This window comes from Scyliorhinus torazame, chromosome 12, assembly GCF_047496885.1.
Source record: "Scyliorhinus torazame isolate Kashiwa2021f chromosome 12, sScyTor2.1, whole genome shotgun sequence".
Taxonomy (NCBI): Eukaryota; Metazoa; Chordata; class Chondrichthyes; order Carcharhiniformes; family Scyliorhinidae; genus Scyliorhinus; species Scyliorhinus torazame.
The window spans coordinates 153,893,142-153,913,408 of record NC_092718.1 but is presented as its reverse complement, the minus strand read 5'-3'; the positions used below and the strand labels follow the sequence as shown (position 1 = coordinate 153,913,408).

At 48.0% G+C, this 20,267-nt stretch overlaps 1 protein-coding gene across 1 annotated transcript in view; it reads left to right on the top strand.

The window, feature by feature from the left end:
* Positions 1-19,799, top strand: part of LOC140387109 (scavenger receptor cysteine-rich domain-containing group B protein-like) — a 113,464-nt gene extending 93,665 nt beyond the window's left edge. Inside the window, exon 9 of the mRNA XM_072470119.1 lies at positions 18,824-19,799. Coding sequence (XP_072326220.1) covers positions 18,824-19,140 — 317 coding nt within the window. The 3' untranslated portion in view covers positions 19,141-19,799. The remainder of the gene's footprint in view (positions 1-18,823) is intronic.
* The last annotated feature ends 468 nt before the right edge of the window (positions 19,800-20,267 follow it).

Below are 20,267 nucleotides of genomic sequence, written 5' to 3'. Positions count from 1 at the left end.
AGACTGGTATAATTATGGAGCTGAAATTAGATGATCTTTGTGAAGGAAATAAGCAGTTGAAACCTGCATATCGTGTCAATGGAGCACAAACGTTACAAAGGAGCTTGTGGCAGGGACCAAAAACAATGGCTTCAGTGTTTCCAAAACCTTGGGGAACAAATCCTACCACCTACTTACCCCGTGAGCACCTCCTCCTTCAATTTTCACAGGGCCTCAATGTTCTGCCAACAATCCCACACAAAATGAGCAGGGACCTTAATCCTCCTCGAAGTATTGACTCTCAGGGGCCCAATCTGAATGTTCCTATTGAAACAGAACCAAGTAGACTAACCTGAGACAGTACGCTGGAAAATAAAAGGAGGTCTCTGGCTGATGTATTAATCTGACCCACTCCAAACCATCAAAATGGACTTTTAAGGATAAAAAATGAATTTACTTCTCATTTTCTGCAGATGAGAAATTAGATACAGCTTTGGAACTGGAAACCTTGCATTATTAATTAACATATAAGATAGATTTTGGTGCTGATGGTGTATTGGAGAAGGAGTCAGCTGAATGATTAGAAATAAAAACCTAATTTTTTCCTATTTGCCCATTGTCCTAAAGATACTTGGATATTCTCATGGAAAATGGGAAAATTTTCAACGTAATTGAATCATGATGAAGTGCAGTTTTTCTTTAATATCTCATCAAAGTGACCATTCTCTATCTGTGAGCATGGACTATGAGCCCTGGGTGGGGGGGGGGGGGGGCGGGGGGGGGGATATTTTGTCATGGAAACCAACCCTGCCCTTGTCTTTTTTAAAAAATACATTTAAAGTACCCAATTCCTTTTTTTCCAATTAAGGGGCAATTTAACGTCGCTGATCCACCTACTCTGCGCATCTTTGGGTTGTGGGGGTGAGACCCACGCAAACACGGGAAGAATGTGCAAACTCCACACCGTCAGTGACCCGGGGCTGGGATCGAACCCGGATCCTCGGCGTGTGATGCAGCAGCGCTAACCTCTACACCACCTTGCCACCCTTACCCTGCACTTGTGTAACATTCATTTCCACAGGGGATAAGAGGAGGAACAATGGGGAATTTCCCGTTCCAGGGGCACTGAGGCTGGTTGTAATAGCTCAGCTATTGCTGTAATTGATGGGATTGAACCTGTGATCACTAGTCCGCATGGATTAGTAGCACACCAGACAGCACTTCACCAACCAGGGAAAGGGGGGGAAACAAAAAATACTTCATTTAAAATAAGTGGTTCAAAGGACTTGGGGATCGCTGGCAAGATTGGTGTTTATTGCCAGTCTCTAATTGCCCTGAGAAGGTGGCTGTGAAGCTTCCTCCAGTCATATGCATAAGACAACCCTCCAAATCCTTGAGATTTGAAAAGTTGTAGCATTAAACATGTGGACCACACTAATCGACGTGCGATGTGTAGGAACTGTTCACCTGCTATCATAATACTGGTGGTAAAGTCCGACAGATCGCAACTTCTTCTTTCGTGATTTTGTTCAGCCGGCACAGATGTCCTTGCTGACACAATCATCCATTGCAACCCCAGATCCTTGCCTATTTAAGCAAACCAAAAATAATGACCAAAATATTCCAGCCGTTCCCGCCAGCCGGATCTTCTAGTCCCGTTGAAGACGACAGCCCACTGTGGGTTCCCCGGTGTTATAACCTGGCTGCTTACAACTGGCTGGGGACTAACGGCAATCCCACAATCCTTCGGGAGTATGAGCTTCCTCAACGAGGGGACGGAGAAATCATTAGCAGGTCCCTGCATAAATAAAGCTGGCCAGTATGGAACCAGCTAGAAAGGAGTGAACAGCAAGGGAGTTATTGCTGCTGTTGTATATATATGTTATTGTAAATAAATGTTATTTCTTTCTATTCTACAACTCGTGCTGGATTCTTTGTGGCCCTCACAAACCTGGCGATGAGGGTTAAAGTGGATAGCAGTCTATGCTGCTGAAGCCACCTCCCTGGACTTTTGTTGGATACATGTTGGAAGTTTAGTTTCTGTTACACCATGCCTCTGTATGGACGTTTGGCTGTCTTTGATGCTGCGCTGGAAAAGGTGGAACCAGTACGCACAACAGATGTGTTACTATTTCCAGGAAAATAACATATCGGAAAACGAGCGCCAGGTGGTCATTTTGCTCACCGCCTGCGGCCCGCATATGTTTGGGGTGATTAGGAGCCTCACATACCCAGCTGCGCCGGACACCAAGACGTTTGATGAACTTGTGACCTAAGTGGGGCAACATTTAACCCAACAACGTCCACAATAGTCCAGCGTTACCGGTTTAATACCGTTGAGAGGACACCAGGAGAATCCCTTACAGAGTTTCTATTCAGGCTACGCAAGATTGCAGAGTATTGTGATTATGGTGAGACCTTGTCAGAAATGTTACGCAACCATTTGGTTTGCGGTATTAACAATGCGGCCACCCAGAGAAAGTTGTTAGCTGAGCCAACACTGACTTTTCAACAGACCATTCAAATAGTATTGTCCCGAGGGAGTGGAGTACGGGGAGTGCAGGAGCTACAGAGAATGGAGGTGCACGCCTTGGGGCGCAACCCCTTCCATCCGAAAACATCCCCCGCACCCCTGCGGTACCTTGGGCGGGGCGGCATCCGGATCGATGCCAGTGGCCACCAGACGTTCCTCTCTGAAGGGAGCCTTCTCCAGAACTGATGGATGAGGAGCCATGTCAGTGTCGGACTTGTGGGCGGCGACTCCGTCGCAGATGCCGGTCCTTGGGGTGTCAGAGGCGCAGTCATTCCGACAGAAACTGGGGCCAGCCCAGGGGCCGTACCTTCCATTTGGATGAACCTGCGGCAACTATTCCCGAGGACGTGGAAAAGGAGGACGACTGCCTGCAGCTGCATTGTGTGACAGCTCTCCGTGTGGCCCCCATTAAGGTGACCGTACGGGTCAATGGTCACCCGCTTGAGATGAAGTTGGACACTGGCGCAGCGGTCTCAGTGATCGCGCAGAGGACGTTCGACCGCATCAAGCAGGGTATACAGACCCTTACATTAACCGACACACAGGCCAGGTTGGCCACCTACACGGGGGAACCATTTGACATTGCAGGAACTACGATGACCCCTGGTGTTTATGGACGCCAGGGGGGGGGCGTTTCCCACTTATCGTGGTGCGCGGCCATGGGCCCAGCCTGTTGGGCCAGGACTGGTTGCGCCATTTGCGGCTGCAGTGGCAGCACGTCCTTCAAACAGGCTCTGGAGGGTTGACTGAGGTACTAGGACGGTACCCAGATGTATTCCAGCCAGGTTTGGGGAAAATAAAAGGGGCCGTAGCCCATATCCAAGTCGAACCAGGAGCCACGCCGCGCTATTTCCGGGCGTGCCCGGTGCCTTACGCATTGCTCGAGAAGGTAGAAGGGGAGCTCACTTGTTTGGAGACCTTGGGTATTATCAGGCCCGTCCGTTTCGCTGACTGGGCAGCGGCAATTGGACCTGTAATGAAGCCAGATGCCACAGTTCGCTTGTGTGGCGTAAACTTACAGTGAAGACAGCTTCCCGTCTCGACCGATATCCAATGCCCCGCATAGAGGATCTCTACGCAAAGCTTGCAGTTGGACTCTCATTCACAAAATTAGATATGAGTCACGCCTACCTACATTTGGAGCTGGAACCTGCCTCCCGGCCATATGTAACGATTAATACACACCGGGGCCTGTATGAATATACACGTTTGCCCTTTGGAGTATCCTCTGCCTGCGCTATCTTTCAACGCGTCATGGAGGGCATCTTGAGAGGTGTACCGCGTGTCGCTGTCTACTTAGACAACGTTTTGATTACAGGGACGTCGGAGCAGGAACATTTTGGAAAATTTGGAGGCTGTCCTTAGATGCTTTTCAGAGGCTGGAGTCCGTTTACGTCGTACAAAGTGTGTCCTTCAGGTGAAGGAAGTGGTCTACCTGGGTTATCGGGTGGACCGCGAAGGTTTGCACCCCGTCGCAGAGAAGGTGCGCGCAATTCAACAGGCCCCCGCCCCGACTGACTCTTTGCATCTTTGTTCTTTTCTCGGTCTCATAAACTATTACGGGTAGTTCCTCCCCAATCTGGCAACTACGCTGGCCCTGAAGCACCTTCTGCTAAAGAAGAATCACACCTGGGTTTGGGGTCAGCCGCAAGAAACCACTTTCCGGCGGGTAAAACAACAATTGTCGCCATCTGGGTTACTAACCCACTATGATCCTGGAAAGCCTTTGCTCATCACGTGTGATGCATCCCCGTATGGTATTGGGGCCATCCTGTCCCACAAGATGGAGAACGGGGCCGAGCGGCCGATAGCTTTCGCCTCCCGCACATTGACTGCAGCGGAAAAGAAGTACGCGCAGATCCAGAAGAAGGGCCTGGCGGTGGTCTTTGCGGTGAAACACTTCCACCAGTATGTGTATGGCCGCCACTTCACTATCGTGACTGATCATAAACGTCTGCTGGGACTTTTCCGAGATGATAAGCCAGTACCGCCCATGGCTTCCGCACGGATCCAGCGCTGGGCTTTGTTGCTCGCTGCCTACGAGTATTCTCTGGAGCATAAACCAGGGACCCAGATAACGAATGCCAATGCACTGAGCAGATTGCCTTTGTCGACCGGACCCATGTCGACCCCCACGACAGGTGAGGTGGTTGCAACCCTAAATTTTATGGACTCCTTGCCTGTCACGGCATCACAGATCCGTGAGTGGACCCAGACGGAGCCAGTCCTGTCAAAGGTTCAGCACATAGTCCTGTATGGTGGGCAACATAGATAGCTACCAGGCGAGTTGCGGGCATTTTCCTCCATGCTGTCAGAATGTAGCGTGGAAGACGGTATCCTCTTGTGAGGGACGCGTGTGATTGTCCCGGAAAAAGTACAGGAGCTAATACTGAGGGACTTGCACAATGGGCATCCGGATGTGACCAAAATGAAAATGTTGGCCTGGAGTTATGTCTGGTGGCCAGGCCTCGATACCGACATTGAGAAGGTGGCCCAAAACTGCTCCATTTGCCAGGAGCATCAGAAGCTTCTGCCGGCCGCACCCCTACATCACTGGGAATGGCCAGGGCGGCCTTGGGTGCGCTTGCATGTGGATTTCGCCGGCCCTTTTCAAGGATTATGTTCCTTCTATTAATTGATGCCCAGTCTAAATGGTTAGAGATGCATAAGGTGGCAGAACGTCCTGCGCAACAATTGAGAAGATGCGTTTGTCTTTCAGTACGCATGGCCTCCCCGAGGTGCTGGTCACAGACAACGACACTCCGTTCACAAGTGAGGAGTTTGCGAGGTTCATGAAGGTGAACGGCATACACCATATCCGCACTGCTCCATATCACCCGGCTTCCAATGGGTTTGCGGCAGACATTCAAACAAGGCCTAAAGAAGCTGTCTTCCGGGTCGATGGACTCGAGACTGGCTCGTTCCTTGTTTTCATTCAGGACCACTCCACATACGGTGACTGGGGTAGCTCCCACGGAACTCCTAATGGGTCGGAGACTTCGCACCGGCCTTAGCATGGTTTTCCTGGTTATTGGCGCAAACGTATGCCACACTCAAGAACGGCAGGGACATAGCCTTCTCGGCTTCGGCCGATTCAGCAGTTTGCGCCCGGTGACCCAGTGTTCATTCGAAATTTTGCTGGTGGTGCCCAGTGGGTCACTGGCGTTATCTTTCGTCGAACGGGCCCCATGTCTTACCAGGTGCAAGGTCAGGGTTTTCTCCAGCGCAAGCATGTAGACCACGTTCGGTCCAGAAGACCATTTCTTCCAAAGATTTCCTGCCCCAGAGCTCATTTCTACAGCCACAGAGACCAGACACAGTGGAGAGTATTCCCCACAATCTTCCTCTGGTGCCGCACTCAAAGCCTGCGCAGGTCGTTGCAGAACCGCATGGAAATAGAGACGCCGAGGTGACGGAGGCAGTGGACTCCGACTCCGAGATGGAGACACAAGACGCCTCAGAGGGGGGTGTCCTAGGGCCCAAGGGCTGTGGATGTACAACCGTTACGCCGTTCATCACTGAAGTGCCGTTCTCCGTCTCATTACACGCCACCCTATCCAGCACCTCGTGCAAATGGTGTCCGGCCTGCGGCAAAACGAGTCCGACGCCCTCCTTTGCCGGGGTCTTCGGTGGACTCCTTGGACTTTGGGGGGGAGGGATGTTATAACCTGCCTGCTTACCACTGGGGTTGTTTAGCACACTGGGCTAAATAGCTGGCCATGAAAGCAGACCACGGCAGGCCAGCAGCACGGCTCAATTCCCGTACCAGCCTCCCCGAACAGGCGCCGGAATGTGGCGACTAGGGGCTTTTCACAGTAACTTCATTTGAAGCCTACTTGTGACAATAAGCGATTTTCATTTTCACTGGCTGAGGACTAATGGCAATCCCACAATCCTTAGGGAGAATGAGCTTCCCCAACGAGGGGACGGAAAAGTCATTAGCAGGTCCCTGCATAAATAAAACTGGCCAGTATGGAACCAGCTAGAGAGAGGAGTGAGCAGCAAGGAAGTTACTGCTGCTTTGTATATATATATATACATATATATGTTATTGTAAATAAATGTTATTTCTTTCTATTCTACAACTCGTTCTGGATTCTTCGTGGCCCTCACAAAACCCGGTGATGGAGGGTATGAACAGCGGGAAGAAGCTTTGAAAACAGCAAGATTGGCCGCCTCGGGTTCGCTGGCGGTGGGATTCTATACTCCCGCTGCCTGAAAATGGGATTTCCCATTGGAGCCACCCCAAGCCACCGGAAACCCACAGGCGGGAGTGCACTGGTGAATCGCAATGGCTGGAGAAACAAGGCAGTTCTGTGTGTGTGTGTCTGTACGTGTGTGGTCTCTGTCTGTCTGTGCATCTGTGTGTGTGTGTGTGTGCGTCTGTGTCTGTGCGTACGCCTGTGTGTATTTGTGTTTCCGTCTGTTTGTGTGTGTCTGAGTGTATGTGTATGTGTGTGTCTGTGTATATGTGTGTGTGTCTGAGTGTATGTGTATGTGTGTGTCTGTGTATATGTGTGTGTGTCTGTGAGTGTGTCTGAGTGTATGTGTGTGTCTGTGTATGTGTGTGTCTGTGCATATGTGAGTGTGTGTGTCTGAGTGTATGTCTGTGTGTATGTGTGTGTGCTTGTGCCTCTCTGGTCCAAACAGGAGAAAGAGTGAATGTGTGGGTGAGCGATAGAAAGAGAGAGGGCCAGCTGCAGCAACAACCTCTCCTTCAATCTTCCTGCCTGTCACTGAGACATCAACAGCAGAACAGCAAGCAGCGAATTTTAAAAACTTGCAGCTTCTCTCATCCAACATAACCCTGAGCTTGGGATGAGGAGAAGAGAGCACTCATTGAAGAGACCGAGGCTTTAACAGGGTCTCCGACAGACGGGACCCAGCATTTTGCCATAGTTAAATGTTGGGGATATGACGGTTGAGGGGGTTAAACGCTGAGATTACAGGCAGTGAGCTGTCTCCACACTGGACAATAATCTGATGTTGTCAATAACTTGGATGGAGAGAGAGAGAGAGAGAGAGGCCTAGTCCTTCACAGTCTGCTTTCTCGTCTCTCTCCCTGTAATGGTGGAGTGAAAGGAATGAGTCTGGGACTCAGACTGTGATTTTGGCTTTTGGTTTCCTATCTTGAAAAAAAAACAAGAAAATAATTGCGGAGGAAGGGGAGGGGGGACTGAATCGGAGAGCAAACTGTAGCCATCTCAGGTGACCACCTGCAAAGGACCATGGGAATTATGGCCAACCCAGGACTTAGACACACTCAGAGCTTGTGTGTGTATTTGCAACCCAGACAGCTAGACGCGATCGAAACCCCTGCTCGTTTGCATTGTAACGGCCCATTTCCCGATACAGAACAAAAGGACTGTACTCAGGTAACCGATACAGATGCAGACTAACCGGCGCCACTCCCTTTGCTAAGAAAGCCCAAACAGCCAAGGTCAATGACCGCTCAGGACACGCCCAGCCATCAAGGCACCCGCCCCTTTATTGGCCAAAATCGAAGGCAGTGATCAAAGCCTGTCAAACTATTGGGTCCAAAGCTAAGGACCGCCCCAAAGAGCGCAAAATCCCAGAGGGATAAAAAGAGACACAGCCATGTCTCTCTTGGCCCCGGCATACGCCTAAAACCAAGTGTAGCATTACGATCAGAAGACAGGTTCAAGACCAACGATCGCTACCAGACGGACGAGCCCAGCAGAAACGAAGCCACTTCTTCTACCCAGCAACTCAAGATCCTAACAAAGGCCTTGTTCATCTGCAAAGAGCTGGTTGCCCTGAAGTTAAGTATAGGTTATTGTAGTTGTTAGGTGTAGTTTAAGTTGTAGTGTTTTATGTTGTATGTCGAAATAATCCTTGTGTGTAAATAAACCATCTTTGAACTTGAACTGACTAACTGGTTGTTTGGTCTTTGTTCGATACCTGGTAAAGCCTTGTGGTGGTATCATTTGATACCTGGCGACTCTGAAAAGCAATATTATCATTAATAACTGCCATATCTAGTTAATTTGGCAACATTATTGGTGCCAAAAGAGCATCATTATTAATTGGCGACATTACTCCGGTGCCGATTGGCAACATTATTGGTGACGCTGGTGGGATAGTATTCCACTCATTAAAAAGAGCAACATTATTTGCGGCATCTGACGGGACTCGACCTAGAGTGATTTTGTCACTCCAAGAGAACCCATAAAACTTTGCATTAGAAATCCAATTGAGGAAAAGTGAAAGAAACCACAAGTGTAAGGCCCGTATCGATCAAATCACCAAGATTCAGAAGAGTGTATTAACCTGCATGCGTACTAACAGGGATATAAGGTAAACTCGTTCGATTTTGCGTAAAACTATCGGGAGCATTGTGAACCGGAAAATAGCCTAGGCCATACTCGCTGTACGAATCACCGCCTTATTCCCCCTGTCCCAAATTGACGGTAGGAAAAGAGAAGTTAGAAGCAGAGCAAAAGAGAACTTAGAGGTAGGAAAACAGAGATTATCGGTAGGAAAAAAAGAGATATTAGAAGCAATGGCCACAAAAGCGATGGTACGTTTAATGAACCCACAGGAACCCGCGGTCGCAGCGACCAACAGAGCAGTGCCCACATGGGAAGAAGAGTTGAGGAAGTATTTGTAGGGGAAATATTGGCCCCTTTGGTCCGAGTTTTGTTCAAATGATGAGTCAGGCCCAGGAAGCATAGGACAAACCTGGTGTGACAAGCTAACCGAGGTACATAAGGAGAATGCAGCGAAAGTTCATAAGCCGATGGCAATAGTGTCTTGTTTGGCACAGTTGCGAGGCACAGAGGAGGTCGTGAGGATGCTCTGCAGACAGCTAGTTGAGAAAGAGGAGAAGAATGAGGGAAACTATAGTGAATGTGAAAAGATTAATGAGCAACTCCGGGAACAGTTGGCAGCTAAAGATAAACAGATGGCTGATGTCAAACGGGCACACCAATCTTGTTTAGTTCACCTTAGCAGCTTTCAGACTCAGTACGATAAAGCCTACCAAGATACACGGTGCGCAATTTTGGTACGAGAAGAGACAGAACAGCAGGTAGCACAGTTAACAAGACAATGCGCGGATTTAAAGGCGGATTTACGAGCGCTCCATAGCTCCACTACAGAACAAAGACAGAGCACATTCGATCACGCGAAATATAGATGACAAATAGAGGTTGCAGTCACTGCTGTAAGTGTAAAACGGATTCAGAGATACCTTTGGACAAGATTTAGACGAGGAGAATGGCCCCAATTGGCAAGAACAAAATGAAACTGCCCATAGATATGTGGAGAATACCGAAAATCACAATAGAGTTCCCCAGGCCCCGAAAAGGAAAGCACCCGCACCACCGACTGCACAGGCAGCACACACCCCCATGAATCCAGTCACCACACAGCGCAAGTCATCGACACCACCCCACTAACCATCGCCCAATTGAGAGATGCCTGCGCCCCAATTGAGCCATTCAAACCCACCGCAGACCCACATAATTTCTTTGAGAGAGTACGACAGCAAACGGTTATGTACGGTCTGGACAAAAGGGAGGAAGTTAAGCTTATAGTAATGAGCCTTGACCCGTCCGTTATCTCAACTTTACCAGAACCCCAGAATGCAGGAGGAGGAACCCTACAGGAAATGAAAACGGCCATTTTAGATGCGATCGGGTGCAACAAGGGTGACCCCGTAGAAGGTTTGAACCGTTGTAGGCAAAAGTAGGGAGAGCATCCGACTGCATTTGCAGGTCGCCTTTGGATCCATTTTAAAGCAGTATTTGGGGATTTGAACCGCGCACACTTAGATAACGATCAAACACTAAATGGGCCCGCACTTTAGTCTCCCACGCTACAGAAGCAGGTCAGAAGGCTTGTGTAAATTACGACCCCGCAGGCGCCACACATAATGAAGTTTGGGTTTTAAAGCGACGCTCCAGAGCTTGGGAACAATCCCAACATATGAAGGCAGATCAGGAAAAGGCAGAGACGAATATGCACCCAGTCAGGACTAATCAGGACCCAGCATGGGTAAATGAGGGCAGACATGAAGGACAGCACCCCAGAGCACAGGCACCACGAGGTTGCTATAATTGTGGACACAAGGGACATTACGCCCGCGAATGCCGACAAAACCCCTCCGAACCAGCGACAGCACCAGCAATCGAACGCCCCACCTAGGAACAATGTTAGACCCATACATAGCATTAGCACCCGAACAGATAATGCAGTAATCAACACCACAGATTGACGGTGTTCGGACTCCCCAACTTGGGTCTGTGGAACACTCTGGGACAAATCAGGCAGACCAGTAGTCACAGGCACAGTTCGGGGACATCCAGTAGAGTTCCTTTGGAACACAGGAGGATCCCGCACCACTTTAAACTCCTCCACAATGTTTCAGGGCGACAAATGGTCCACCACAGACACCATCACCCTTAGTGGATTTACAGGACATGGACAGTAGGGATACATTACAGCCCCCGTAGGTATTCAGATAGGAACCATAACCACCAGGCACCCCGGTGTTTTAGTCTACTTGCCCCAAACAGCCAAGCACATTCTAGGAATCGACTTGATGACCTCCCACAACATTTCCTTTGACCCCGTGAATAGGTGTGTATGGAAAATGGCCAAAACAGCGAGGGCCCCCGCTATGCTCACAGTAGGGGACTACGAACATAGGATTTGCTCAGTAGGAGACTATTGGTTTGATCCGCAAACAATTAGTACAGACCAGACAATTAGAGAGGTCCTCAGAAAACACGTTTGTGGGAAGATGCCAGGCATGGTCACAATTTCAGGTCCCGATCCAAGCCCCAGAAGCAATACGGTTTCCCACAGCAAGCCGAGGGTGAGATCGCAAAAGGCATCAATAACTTACTAGATCAAGGAGTAATTCGGCCCGCAGCCTCAACAAACAATGCCCCAATTTGGCTTGTAAAGAAACCCGACGGTTTCTGGAGATTAACCATTGACTACCGAGAGCTCAACAAGATCACCCCATTAGCAGCCCCCACCGTTGCCACGAGCCCCGAAACCATGCTCAAACAGGGAGTACAAGCAAAGTACTTTACAGGGCTGGACATTAGCAATGGCTTCTGGTCCATCCCCTTAGATAAGGCCTGTTAATACAAGTTTGCGTTCACATTTCAAGGGCAGCAGTATACGTGGACATGACTTCCACAAGGTTTCCACAACGCCCCCTCCATTTTTCACCGACAATTGGCCAACGGACTTTCCAAATTTTCCTGCCCCGAATGCCTTATTCAGTATGTGGATGACTTACTCCTACAGACGGACACAAAGGAAGAACATGTTAAGCTTCTTTCAGAATTGCTAGGTCTCTTACAATCAATTGGATGCAAGGTTAACCCGAAAAAAGCCCAGATCCTAAAAGAAAAGGTCCTTTATTTAGGCACCATTATCACCCACGGGAAGAGAGAGATCGAACAGAAGCGAATTGAGTCAATAGTTAAATTGCCCCTGCCCCACAATACCACTGCACTCCGGTCATTCTTAGGATTAGTTGGATATTGTAGGAACCATATAGATGGTTTTGCCACAAAAGCAGCCCCACTCTCAGAGCTCCTAAAAAAGAACGCCCCATGGGAATGGCTTCCTCAGCACACGGACGCCATCGATGAATTAAAATGCTCCCTAGGCACAGCCCCGCTTTGCAAGTTCCAGACCCACACTCTCCTTATGCCATAGAAGTGGCGACCACTGACCGAACCCTATCAGCAGTACTCCTACAAGAAAGACATGACCGCTTAGGACCCGTAGCCTATGCCTCACGAATTTTGGATCCCGTAGAGCAAGGATTCTCAGCCTGCGAACGGCACTTGCTCGCAGTCTTTTGGGCAGTGCAGTATTTTGCATATAACACAGGCTTTAACCCAGTAACGATTTTAACCGAGCACACCACAACGCAGCTATTGTTAGATGGTAGTTTAAAGGACGGTTCAGTCAGCCAGATTAGAGCAGCTCGCTGGACACTGTTGTTACAAGGAAGGCACATTACAGTTAAACGTACAAAGACCCACACATTTTTAGCAGACAACCTTCAGTATGCAGGAACCCCACATGAGTGCCAGATCATAGCAGCCAAACATCACACAGGACCCTTTATTCCGAAGTCACTACACACACGAGCAGGCATCAGAACACAGAATCCCCAGACCACGGACAACGCTTTAAAAATTTATGTAGATGGTTCATCCACCATTGAGAATGGAAAGAGAATAACTGGTTGTAGAATTTATGTGGAAGATGCACAGGGACGCTCATTAGAGGAAATATCTTTTAAATTGCCCGGCCACCTAGGATCACAAGCAGCCGAATTAGCAGCTATAGCATATATAGTGCAGCACTCAGATTCCTTTCCGACCCCAGCGGACATACATTCGAACAGTTCATATGTCTGCAATAGTTTGACAGAATTCCTGCCCCTGTGGGAATCTCGAGGATTCGTATCCGCTGATGGTCAACCCCTATCCTCAGCCCCACTGTTGAAGCATATCCTTAAGACAGCAAAAGACTGCACATATGGCATAATCAAAGTGTGAAGCCATCATCGTTCCTCCCCACACGGTAACGTAAAGGCAGACGCCTTAGCCAAGTCAGGGTCACGCCACGGACACTTTTGGCAACCCCCCGAAAGTGAACCGATACACACAGTCCAGGTTTCACAGATCAATATCGAAGATTTAGCCCAGGCCCAAAAGGCAGACGACACTCTTAAGCAAGTTTTAGACGGTAACTTCCCAGCCCCCTACGACAAATTCAAGGACTCACTGACGGTACAGGACGGTATAGTTTTGAAAAATGGAATTTATGTGGTCCCCACCCAGGACAGAAACCAGATAATTTACCAGTTTCATGACGGACACGGACATCAGGGGATAGACAATACCATTGCCCAATTAAGACCTTTGTACGGGTGGCCCGATTTAAAAGCAGACGTCACGCATTATGTTGAGAATGGTTTAATCTGTGCACAGAATAATCCTGAAAGGTACTCCAAGAAACGACAATTGAGACACACCCGACCTGTCAATGGCCCATGGACAAATTTACAGCTCAACTACATTGGTCCCCTCCCCCCCCCCCCCCACCCCTGCAGAAATTGTTTTAAATATGTATTAGTAGTAATCGACACCTTTACAAAATGGGTAGAAGCATTTCCCTCCCGGACGAACACAGCAAAAGCCACAGCTAAGATTTTGACCCAACAGATATTTACACGCTGGGGTCTTCCCCGCAGCATTGAGTCAGACAAAGGTTCCCATTTCACCGGCAGAGTCATGCAAAATGTCCTCACGATTTTTGGAATCAAGCAAAAGTTTCACATAGCGTATCACCCCCGATCCAGCGGCATTGTTGAACGAATGAATCGCACCTTGAAAGCGACCATTAGAAAAATGGTGCAACAGCATAACACCACATGGGACACAGTCCTCCCATTCGCCCTTATGTTTATTAGGAACACAGTATCCAGTTCCACAGGTTTCACCCCCCACACTCTCATGACCGGACGGCCCATGAAAGGAACTGAATATTTATTAGGTCTCGATTTGGCAAGTCCCACAGTCACCGCCCTGACCCATGAAAAAGCAGTCCAACAAGTCACGGAAAATATTAAAGCAGCACAGCTCCCTGCAGGTGTCCGACTAGGTTCTAGGAAAAAGCAGAGTAAGGCCTGCTTTGATAAAACAGTCCACCCCGTAGAGTATACAGACGGTCAGCAAGTGATGGTTTTCCTGTACAATCCCAGTTCGTTCCTCTCCCCTACATTTGCAGGACCCTACTCCATTTCAGACAAAGTGAGCCCCTCTGTGTACAAGATAACGTACCCCAATGGTAAAACTGGTTGGTTCCACATCAACTAGCTCAAAGTCTATGGAACCCAATGTAGCCACTCCCACCACATCTCCTCGGCAATAGCAGACGATTCCGCCCCGCGCATCAACAACCTAGTCCAACCCACCCCCAGCCATGACAGCACATCCACGTCCACAGACCTGACCTTGTTTCCACCCACAATTTCCACCTTGAGCTTGATTCAGGCGATAGCGCCAGCCTCCCCAAATTGACCACGATCACTGACCACTGGTACAACCTCCCCGGCCCCAGTCACTCCAACCCCTGGAACCATGACCAGGACATGTTTGGCCCCCAATATCGCCTTCCACAGTTAGAGCCACTGCCACCGCCCGACAACAGTAATTTGCCCTTCACTGCCACCGCCCCTACGCCTCATGACAAACAAACCCCTTTTTGGCACCGCGACAACTTTTGTAGATTGGTAAAACATGACGATTCGGATCCCACGACGGCCCACGCGGCCACAGCACAAAAACGGCAAACACGAGTCTGGCAACCGGGAGATGGTGACGTTTCCGATTCTGACTCCCGTTACGATAACCCTTTTATAACGCTTTTCGATACAGAACCCTGAGGTGTCCAGATGATGAGAAAAGGAGCCGCATAAGAATTACGGTGTCCTACTTCCTGATGGAGCCTGCCGCCTTTTATTTCCTTCTTTCTTTCTTATTGCTACATGGTTTTAATTAATGTCGGCAAGACACAAAATTTCTTGATACAGTTTACTCTTATGATCTCACATATGTTATAAATTCTTCCAACTCGTTACGGTCACTCAGGTAGTAGAGTATCGGCACTAATCCCTGCCCTACCTGAGGACCCCAAATGCATCCGCTCAGCTAAGCTCAGGTAGTGGAGCAACGGCACTGATCACCGCCTTACCCGGGAATCCCACCCATTCTTGCCCTGCCGCGGCCCACACGCACCTCATGTTCCCGTCACTTCGAGTACTCCGGAATGGTTCTTTACACTTTTCATTGTCTTTGGCAGATCTTAGTTTTCCCTTCTCTGCTCTTGTTGTGGTTTAAAGAATGCCCTTTGCCACAGTCTGTACACTCAACGCTTTACCTTCCGCAACTCTTTGGTCACCTCCCCACCTGCTAGTTACATGTTTGACACACTTGGTTGCCACATATATGTTGCTCTGCGCGAACTACCTCTGGACCCTGGGACCCTGCATACAAAACCTGCCGCCCTAAAATTCGGCTAGTTAAGAATGAGCCTCAACCTCCCATGGTTGTGATTTAAGAAAGACTGGTCGAAGAAATTGTCCGCCCACTCCAAGCATCGACCACAAGCTGCGAGAGTCTCTGTACTTTAGAAATTTGCATTTCTTGTCTCTCCAACATGGTATTTCAAAAAAAAATGAGGGAGTCACACATGGTGACGATTCTAATGGGTAATTGAAGTTAAGGAGAGAAAGACAAACAAAGCGAGATGTTAACCAATGATAATAACAGACATTATGCTTGCACCCCCAGGAATATATGAAGAACGAAGAACAGAAGACAAGATGAAGAGAGAACTGATGACCTATATTGTGATCATCGCTGGACTCCTACAACTGCGCACGTTACAAGCCTCTGTACCACACACCACACCAGCCCCGAACATGACCACACAACATGATACCACTAGCCCGGACACCACACCACACATAGAGATAAACACTGATACCCCCACTTGATGCGAAAACATTGTTAAATGGTATTCCCTTTCATATACAGTAGAGGCCCTTCTGGTGACAGCGATAATCTGCAGTGCCATCCAGACACTTAGACTCCGCAAATGGTGAAAAAGAGCCTCCCGCTCCCCGATATATACACTCCGAGCCCCCTTCTTCGGAATTCACCCAACCCAATAAACAATGTAACCACCGATAAAAATAAAGATTGTACACCTTTGTAACATTGATAAGTTAAGTAGAAATGTGATGCTGCCAGTGGTTAAAACTTTTGTATTGTACATAAGTTCCTTTTTATATTTGCCAGCAGCATGAGAGTAGCTTAGGTAGTGATAGTTAGATATTCCCTTGTGCGAATAATTTAAATGTGTAATAGTTGAATGTTTTATAGTGACCCCTTAGAGATTATGAACGTATGATGTGTTAATAAAACTTAGGTAAATGCTCCAAAACATAGGACAGAGTAGTGTAGAACCTGTCCTTGACCAAGGGTAACCGGCACACAAAGGACGGATGAGGAATCAACAGTGTGATCCACCACACTTCGCGTGCAGGATCAAGAGGAAGGGATGTAGCCATCTTAGATGGCCACCTGCAAAGGACCATGGGAATTATGGCCATCCCAGGACTCAGACACACTCAGAGCTTGTGTGTGTATTTGCAACCCAGATAGCTAGGTGCGATTGAAACCCCCGCTTGTTTGCATTCTAATGGTCCATTTCCCCAGAACAAAAGGACTGTACTCAGGTAACTGATACAGATGCAGACTAACCGGCGCCACTCCCTTTGCTAATAAAGCCCAAACAGCCAAGGTCAATGACTGCTCAGCACATGCCCAGCCTTCATGGCACCTGCCCCTTTATTGGCCAAAATCGAAGGCAGTGATCGAGCCTGTCGAATTATTGGGTCCAAAGCTAAGGACCGCCCAAAGAGCGGGAAATCCCAGAGGGATAAAAAGAGACACAGCCACTTCATGGGCGGCAGGTTTTGTATGCAGGGTCCCAGGGTCAGAGGTCTCTCTTGACCCCGGCATATGCCTAAAACCAAGTGTAGCATTACGACCAGAAGACAAGTTCAAGACCAACGATCGCTACCAGACTGATGAGCCCAGCAGAAACAAAGCCACTTCTTCTACCCAGCCACACAAGATCCGAACAAAGGCCTTGTTCATCTGCAGAGAGCCTGTTGCCCTGAAGTTAAGTAAAGGTTATTATAGTTGTTAGGTGTAGTTTAACTTGTAGTGTTTTATGTTGCATGTCGAAGTAATCCTTGTGTGTAAATAAACTATCTTTGAACTTGAACTGACTAGCCGGTTGTTTGGTCTTTGATCGATATCCGGTAATGCCTTGTGGTGGTATCATTTGACACTTGTCGACTCTGAAAAGCAATATTATCATTAATAACTGCCATATCTAGATAATTTGGCAACATTATTGGTGCCGAAAGGGTATCATTATTAATTGGCGACATTACTCCGGTGCCGATGGCAACATTATTGGTGACGCTGGTGGGATAGTATCCACTCATTAAAAAGAGCAACAGAACCATGGGTAACGACAAAAGGATCAGCTGGTGCCTTCAGTACAGGAAGGTCTCTCAGTGAGAGAGAGAAATCCCGATCCAAATTTTGGGGCAATTTAACATGGCCAATCCATCTAACCTGCACATCTTTGAACTGTGGGAGGAAACCGGAGCATCCGGTGGAGTGGTGGGAATGGGCTGGAATTGAGGAATTGAGAGGCAATCCTGTGGGGGCAGGAGGATGTCTGGGTGGGCAGATTTGAAGACCTGCCTCCATTCACTGGGACATCAACCCAGCTCAGTAAATGAGCGTTAGCACCCTTTCCCTCACCCCACCCACTGGGTGCTGTCTCCATACCCCCAACCCAATATCCCCATGCCCCTTACTATCCCATGCCCCCTCCATATGCCTCATGCCCACTCATCCAATATCGACAATGGACAGAACTAATGAAACCTATTATAACATTGGGAAGTCTTTGAGATGCTCATAGAATTGTCAAATTAAACGAACAGCTACTCAAAAAACACTTAAATTTTTTTAAAAAATCATCTCAGGTGCTCATAAAACTGCCAATAAAACACAGGACCATTCAGACTCCACTTGAAAATAATAATCCTCTGCAGTGTTCATGAAACTGTTGGTTAATTTAATGGTCACCTATCTTTTAAGAACAATGTCCTTTCATCAACCATTGTGTTAAAAACATACGCTATTACATTATGACATGTGACGTTATCAACACCTTTTGAACTTGCTTGTCAAAAGGTTCGATATTCTTGACTTGGTTTTCCCCATGGTTTAGGACTCATCTGTGCTCCCGTGAACAATGTCTCCTATCAGGGTGGGCCTGACCCTAGTGAAATCGCGGGGAACCTAAAATGCCAATTTCCACAATGGAATGGTGAAGGGTGGGATTAAAGAGTGCAGAATCACTGTCCGCACATTTATCCTGGGGCCATAAAGATCCCACATGATGGGAATAGGGGCAGGAATCCAGAATCGGGTCCCACCTGCCTTTTTGATTCCTGTTTGTGTCTGTTCTGGTATGGACACATGAAAATCTGGGCCCGTATCTTTTTGTCACCTTTCCGTTTTGGCTTTATATACAAATGGGATAGGTATTTAACAAGTGGTTAATTTCCTGGAACATTCTGGGAAAATGCCTTCTGTCGTTACTAAGTGTTGGGTAACATTGTCATTTGATTTTTTTTTTTAATCCCCTGTTTAGAATCACAAATCCGACTTGTGAACGGACGGCACCGATGTGAAGGCCGGGTGGAGATCCATCTCATGGCGCAGTGGGGGACGGTTTGTGACGATGCCTGGGACCTGCGGGCGGCTAAGGTTGTCTGCAGTCAACTGGGCTGTGGCAGAGCCCTGGCTGCCAAGGTGGAGGCGTATTTCGGGCAGGGCGCGGGCATCATCCACCTCGACAACTTAAAATGTGAAGGAAACGAGAGCTTGCTCATCCAGTGCTCTCACATTGGCTGGGACGTCCACAACTGTGACCATAGGGAAGATGCAAGCGTGATGTGCACTCTATGAACAATCTCAGTAAAAGCGCCAGCCTTTGGCTGTGGAGGTGGTGAGGCGCGTTGAATATATGTAAATCTATAAATGTGTAAATAGCTCAAAACTACCAAACTGAAATTCCCGTATAATGTGCACTTTATATATTTTAATATTATTACCTGTTACAGGTATAGCTTGCATCATCTTATGGAACACACTCATTTACTGTACTGGTAAAATGTGCTCTTGGGCATCTTGGAGGAGAAATTTGTTTGTGTAGCAGTTGTACGTGAGCTTGCATTGATTCCATGGGGCAGGCGGCAAAGCAAGTTGCTACTTGCACAGCCTGTGAGGTGTTTGCCAATGATATCAATGAAGAATGCTGCATAAGTCTCACATGTACCAGTTTGAAATACTGCTTCTCCCAGGGAATCGAGGTTAGTCTGTATCTCCCCTTTATTTTTAAGTGTGCTTGGGGGATGCCCATCTGTTTCAGGTGAGTAGATTTCTTCTCAGAGGCATGTGGGCAGAAATGCATTTACATTGGCACGTACAGTCCACCCCTGTCTGAATAAAGTTAACTGCAAATAGCTAACTTTAGGAAGAAAGGCAAGTAGATTTATTGTAGAAATCTGGAACTCTCTCTCCTCCCCACCCCTCTCACCCCTAACATAAACTGTTGAGATTGGGTCAACTGGAAATTTCAAAACTGGGATTGATAGTTCTTCGTTGAGCAAGGTTATTAGGGTCACTTAAAAACGGCAGATAAATAGATTCAGTTGCAGACCATCTATGGGCTAATCGGATGGTAGATCAGGCTCAAGGGCCTGATGGTCTACTCCTGTTCCCATTTCCCTGTAATTGAGTGCACAACGTTGAATAATCTTCCAAGGAACTGCGATTAGGTCTTCACCCCAACCTTGAACCAAGGGCATGGGATGCATGAACCATCATGGCAGCTACGACCAGACCAAGAAGGGGCCCAAACATTAACAGGACCTTCAGAATATACTATAGGAGAGGGGGAAGAGGGAGTACTTCCGTTTTGGCAATTTACCATTGGAACTTTTCAGATGAGATTAGTGCCATGCAGTTAACCTTTGCTCTTTGTTTGAATATTTCGTTGAAATCACCATCAAAGGTTTAGTTGCCAATTGTAG